This window comes from Camponotus vicinus, unplaced genomic scaffold, assembly GCF_025532165.1.
Source record: "Camponotus vicinus isolate PSW18456_S1 unplaced genomic scaffold, iyCamVici1.0 SCAF_11, whole genome shotgun sequence".
NCBI classification, from domain to species: Eukaryota; Metazoa; Arthropoda; class Insecta; order Hymenoptera; family Formicidae; genus Camponotus; species Camponotus vicinus.
The window spans coordinates 4,876,473-4,883,283 of NW_028141947.1; the positions used below are offsets into that span (position 1 = coordinate 4,876,473).

The 6,811-nt window shown below is 38.0% G+C and overlaps 1 protein-coding gene across 1 annotated transcript; it reads left to right on the forward strand.

The window, feature by feature from the left end:
* The first annotated feature begins 2,025 nt into the window (after positions 1–2,025).
* LOC145962202 (clotting factor G beta subunit-like) lies at positions 2,026–6,811 on the forward strand. The gene is made up of 4 exons (XM_083083174.1): positions 2,026–2,034; positions 2,866–3,166; positions 4,441–4,592; positions 6,641–6,811. Exons 1-4 carry the CDS (start codon positions 2,026–2,028, stop codon positions 6,809–6,811), a joined length of 633 nt encoding a protein of 210 aa, XP_082939300.1.

The following is a 6,811-nucleotide window of genomic DNA, read 5'->3' on the forward strand; positions in this document are numbered from 1 at the left end:
CGTACAAGTATTTGGACATTGGAATAAGCGTTGGAGCTGTGTCGTACGTGGAACTGATTCTCGGTGATAATCGAGATAATCAAATAGTGTTGCCTTTTTCAACATGGAATTTGTTGATGCAGAAGCAAGCAGACATTGAACAATTTCTACAATCGACTGCTCTCCCATTAAGGATTGGAGATTTATCGATTGAAATGTATCAATCGAAAATTGTAAAACTCACATTATATGACAATTCTTTGTACATGAAACCATTGACATTATTACATTTATTTAATTTTGAAAATTGTATCGATCATATGCACAATTGGTTATGTGAGAATACGTATCTCGTAAATGAAAAATTTAAACAATTTGAAACTGTTTTACGACGTAACAATATTAATACTGTATGCGATGCTGTAAAAACGATACGTGATAGTGACGTCTTTAACAGCGAATCAATAATCGATTGCGAATTATTAACATGTGCTGTAAATGATATTCTTTACGATGCGTGCAATAAATAATTATTTTTATTCCATCTATGATTTTAATTCTTTCCTTCCATACGAATAAGAATAGTTATACTTTTCTCAACACGCTCCGCTAAAGATGTAGAGAAATGCTGAGGTAGATGAGACGTGATGCTCTAGTTGCAATGAGACAAAAGATATTAAAAGATATATAATGAAGAGGAGCCTGCAACATTAGAATATTATTTCTTTCGTTGTTCTGTGCTTGTCACAAAGTTGTGGAGAGTGTGTGAGGAAGAAAAGTGAACAAAATTATGTGTATTCCTAAACCATATAAACCGAGGTCCGATCCTCGCTTTTACTCTGATCTCCCGAGAATACACATTGCAAAATGTTTCTGGACCGAATCCTACCAACGTCGAAACCGACACTACTGCAAGGATTGTCGGTACGGATTTTATCGAAATTATGCATTAAAACATAATTATTTCCACGGGTTCTTCGAGGGACCGTTTACACCGTTTAGGTGCTGTCACTGCGGCACGGAGGTAACGGTGATAAGATCTGTCCTAGACTGCAAGGATTGTTACCAGGAATATTGTCATACGTTCCGTACCCTCAAGAGACAAGGATATGATGTAGATAATATGTCCATCATAGTATATAATACTGACCGAATGGAAATATGGAAGATACATTTTTTACCATCTGAACCTCCTAGTATAGAAGAGCAACGAGAGGAGTTGCTGGAACCTTATTACATGCTGCCTACTCAGAGCGAAAATTCGGCGACGCGTAACGAACTCTTCTTTCAAGAAACATAATTTGTAAGTAACTTTCAATTTATAATATATCAAAAGTTCTAAAATAAATTATTAAAAACTATTCAAATGTCTTTTTCTGTTCCAGGAGCGGCTCCACTCAGCCCGGCACATCGACCCCTTAGCATTCTAGGAGCGGCCTCCTCCTTAGCCCGGCGCACTCCCCCCAAATATATTATTCTTATTATTTTATTATTATATTATTATTATTATTTTTTTTTAATTTTATATCATATATTATTATATATTAAGCGCACACATACACACACACACACACACACACACACACACACACACACACACAAAATTGTATAATACATGCACACATTTAAATAAATTTTATATTTTAATTTAAAAAAGAATGTGATTATTTACGCGCCTCTCCTTGCGTTCCCATCCCTTGCGTCTCTCTTGCGCTAGTTGTAAGTATAGCGATATCGTTCTCTCTCTCTTTCGTACGCGCTATCGTTTTAACAATAAGTCTCGCGTTAGTTGTAAGTCTCGCGATATCTTCGTTCTCGCTCGCACGCGTTATCTTAGCTATTATCGTTCTCTCTCGCATACGTTGTTCTCGCGATATTATAGTTCTCTTTCGTATGCGTTCTCTTCGCGATATTATCGTTCTCTCTCATTCATATGCTCATCGCTATCACTCACTTACCTTTGCGTCGTCCTTCTCCCACCTATGCAGCATCTTACAATGCGTCGTCCTTGTCCCACGTTGACGCCATCCTTGTCACACGTTGATGATGTCACGTGTCATCCTTGTCGCACTGTCCTCTTCACACACTTTACGCTATCCTTTTCAAACCAGTGCACCGTCCTTGTCACACGTGGACACATCGCGGGCCCGCCGCGGATCCCCCCTTCCCGCGCGGACCCCCTCGTCCATCGGTCGCGCCGCGGATCCCCCCTACCCGCGCGGAACCCCTCGTTCATCGCTCGCGCCGCGGATCCCCCCTACCCGCGCGGACCCCCTTGTCCATCGCTCGCGCCGCGGATCCCCCCTACCCGCGCGGACCCCCTCGTCCATCGCTCGCGCCGCGATCCCCCCTACCCGCGCGGACCCCCTCGTCCATCGGTCGCGCCGCGGATCCCCCCTACCCGCGCGTGACGTCACTCCCCGCACGTGACGTCATCATCCCCCGTACGTGACGTCATCATCCCCGCACGTGACGTCATCATCCCCGCGTGACGTCATCATCCCCCGCACGTGACGTCATCATCCCCCGCATGATGTCACCCCCCCCCCCCCGCGTGACGTCATCCCCCGTGACGTCACCCCCCCGCGTGACGTCATCCCCGTGACGTCACCCCCCCCCCCGCGTGACGTCCCCCCGCCGGTTCCCCCTCGCCCCTCACCCCCCCTCGGAGCCCCTGGGTTAGAAACCTCATAGTATTACTACTTACATTTTGCATATATTTTTTCTGGAGAAAGAACAAAATGAAATCTAGATATTTTACTAAAATTATGATATAAAATATGGTTTAATTACGGCAATAAAAATTATAATAATATGTATAATGAAATACTAGCTGAAAATCGCCATATTATTCGTAAATTAAATCCGTCATCACTTTAATTTCAGCGGCACGAACAAGATTCCGGACGATTGCGTGTCACGTTAGGCGAGCACAATTTAAGGGCTCCAGAAATGCCAGCCGCAAGACACGAGAGCGTCACAAACGCAGTATTGCACCCTAGTCACAGATGCGGCAAGTATGTAGACGATATTGCCCTGCTGGAACTTGCTAGACCGATCGGCTGGTCGAAAAGCGTGAAACCCGCATGTTTACCTGTGGCCACAGGAACACCAGGATATAGCACTTTCGGCGGTATGGAAGCCATCGTAGCCGGATGGGACTGGCTCGGGGAAGATCAAAGCAGATGTGAGTAAATAATTGTTTCCTTTTCGATACCGGAAAAATTACGGAAGTCTTGGGATCGGCTTTCAATTATTCCAACGGACTTTGATGCCTCGTCAAATAGGATGTCATAATAATGTTTGCTTAAAATTATATTGTGATGGAAATTTCAACTTTTCTCGCATTATTTGATAAAAGAATTTTTTAACATGCTTTGTGATATATAATGCTGTGTCAAAATGACTACGAAATTAAAACATTTTATTTGTTAAACATATATTTCAAAATTAAAAGAAAATTAAAATAATCAAGCTGAATTTTATTTTATTATTTTTATGTCACAAATAATATAATAAATATAGTAATGTATAAACGTGTTCATGAATTTAATTGCATTTTATGTTATACACTTGTCTTTTACTGACTTATCTGAATTAAGGAAGTTTGACTTATGAGTGTTTTAATGTAACTCTTTTAACGGAATTTTCTATCAGAATCAAATGTCAACAATATTCAAGTACTCTCGACTGCTTTCGATTTCTGCCAATTATTAGTAATTGGCATACTTCAAAATATATATAAGCATTTTGTACATTTATACGCGATTAATGCATGCAACATCAAATTAATAACGAGTGGTAAATAAATTCTTGCTAGAATGTAACGAATATTAGATTGTGAATATCCTCGATGTGTTGTTCAAGGTGTTCATAGATACTTGAGATACCTCGTAAGCCTGAAGTTTCGATAAATCTTAACACGATAATAATCGAAGCGACGAAACACGCACTAAAGTTTCCATAATCACCAAAGTTTCTACGAGCGTCGAAACCCTCGTTAGATATGAATAGAAATTAATAAAGTAGCCAAAGTCATCTTAGTCATATAACAAAAATCATCAAATTGCGTTATTTATAGGAAAAAAAATTTTTAATTTTCAATCAATGTATCAATTATGAAAGAAAATATTACAGAAATTTTGTATGTATTTAATTAATTTTTTTCTGAATATATATATCAAAATATGATTTAAGCAGATTTAATTTAGTGATTTATTTACTGTATATTTATTATTATTATTATTATCATTCTATTCTATAAAAAGACTGAAAGTTATCTAATTAAATCGTCGACATAAAAACCCTTATTTAAACAACTATTGACGACATTCAATGTTTATATTTCAATCAAAGTCAACAAGTTTAAGTCAGTGATTTAAAAGAAATCTCGTCTCGGATGATTTTTGTCCGTGAAAGAGAGTTGCCGCGTATATCGAAACGATTGCCATTATGTTCCAGACAAGAGAGCGGACGTGTTGCAGAAAGTGGAGGTTCGCGTGGTAGCAAACACTGTATGTAGCGAATGGTATGCGAGTCAGGGCAAGTCGACCCGCGTGGAATCAAAGCAGATGTGCGCCGGCTGGGAGGAGGATGGGAGGGATTCTTGCTGGGTAAGTAAAAGGGTACTTCTATTGCATTTTCCGATTTATCCTCGGGTGTAAAATGTCCGCATGTGCATTCGCATTTTTTGCGCATTCGCGCATCGTTGCTCGCATCGGCGCCGCTTGTCGATCGTCCGATCACGGAATTCATAGTTCGTCGGGCGGGCGCGACGCGAATTTCAATAAATACCCACGATACCGTGGTAATACGCATACAATGCTGCTCGGGCATGATAGCCGACCATGCCGGATGATACCGGTCCCAGGTAATTGGATCGTATATAATTGCATCGGCCTCGCTCCGCGGATCTCTAACGTCGGCTGATCTTTATGCAAAATTGGGATAGGGATTGGAAAAAGAGTGATAACGTTTAATAAAAGGACAGAAAGTATCGTATCGAGTTTTCTACATTATCGCCTTCATTATTTACGTGCGACGAAGTGAATAAAAAACATGACAAATTGATTAAAAAAACTTTTAAAAAACTTTCTCTAAAAAGTTTAATATTAATATTAATGATGAAAGGACGTGCTATACATGAAGTATACAGTATACCTATCACATGTAGCAAGAAAAATAACTTTTTTATAGACAATTAATAATATTTATATTTAGCTAAAGTGTTTAGTAAATCTCGATATATAAATTATATATTATAATTGAATTTGAGTCAATTACGCTTATATGGTTTCAATATTACAAAAATTTTAATAATATTAATGATAAATATAGATGCACATACCAAACTCTTATCTAAAAATCATGCTTTTCTTCTTTATGTTCGAAAGAATTGAAAGAAATGTCATTTACAATGTAATCATATCATAATAATCTGAAAATCAATTTTTATTTTTTTCCTTTTTTTATGTTACATTTCCTCTCGGGGGAATGGACAATACACACTTCCCCTGTCTTGTGAATGTTAAATTCACGTTGTTAATTAAGACAATAGTTTCTACGAAGGAAAACCACTTTCCACGAGAATTCGTAGCATTATCAAATCGGAGCAAAAATAAGAATAAGATAAAAATAAGAATATTAACCCCCTTTTTGTCTCCTCCGATAAATTCTCTCCGTGTCTCCGTCACATTCTTATCAGCAATTTCTATTTACTCCCAGACGAAGATATTCCCGGGAAAACAATCAAGAACGGACATATTGCTTCGAAATATATCGAGGAGGGAAAAGTACAATATGGCTGAGGGTTCCAATGGGAATTGAGATGTGCTAGATTTCTTGTTTACCTCGTTTGCGCGAAAAGGACTGGCAATTATAAAAATTGATTTCGAAGTAGATCGAACATAGCGCGGTCGGAATCATAACGATCCTATAATATATTTCCGAATGCATCGAAAAATATTTCTCTAATATTTATATGTAGATTATTTCAATACACTTGCAACGAGATATGATTATATAATATACAATCATTTTTGTTAATTTTTCATTTTTACAAAATTTTCATTTTTAAATAAAAGAAAAAATATGGAATTATAAAATCATATTCTATTATTCTAACGTATTCTCGACAAGGAATATTTTAGTGAGCAGGAGACATATTTTCTGTCAAGATTAAAAACAATTTTTCCTCGATAAAAATGTTTCGCGAAACATCAAAAGCAATTAATCTATTTTAATTTTTTATGTGAAAAAGAAGGAAAATAATTCACAATTAAAAATTAAAAAAAATTAATTGCCCTTGATATCTCGTAAAATTTTTATTGAGGAAAAATAGTTTTCTTTCTTAATTATTGAAGAAAAATTCTTAATTTATTGAGAAAAAATTTTTTTCTTTCTTAATTGCCTAAGAATTAATACACGAAGTAAACTTAATTTATAACAATAAATATTATGCTTGTAATATCTTATGATTTTCATCAGCGATGAAATTTATGATCCGCGTATATGTACAACGATAATTTACGTTACGTAATAGATACTCTCGTAACCCTAGAGTCCATATTAGAGCAAGTGGAATTTGCATCGCGTCGTTTAACCACGGAAGCTTACGGGATGTGCGGAGACGACATTGCACACATCCTGTACTTTATTTCAGGCTGACAGCGGCGGGCCCTTGATGGTCGGAAGTCGTCCTGCCGGGCCCTTGATGGTGATCGGGGTGGTCTCGACCGGTATAGGCTGCAGCAGACCACGACTTCCTGGCATATATACGAGAGTTTCGGAGTATGTTTCTTGGATTACACAAGAGACACAATCCGGTCGATGA

What these genes read in the sequence shown, in the direction of transcription:
- LOC145962202 (XM_083083174.1), top strand. An exon ending in CGGGGAAGATCAAAGCAGAT is followed by an intron (nt 3,167 to 4,440) that starts GTGAGTAAATAA and finishes ATTATGTTCCAG; the next exon opens with ACAAGAGAGCGGACGTGTTG. An exon ending in ATGGGAGGGATTCTTGCTGG is followed by an intron (nt 4,593 to 6,640) that starts GTAAGTAAAAGG and finishes ACTTTATTTCAG; the next exon opens with GCTGACAGCGGCGGGCCCTT.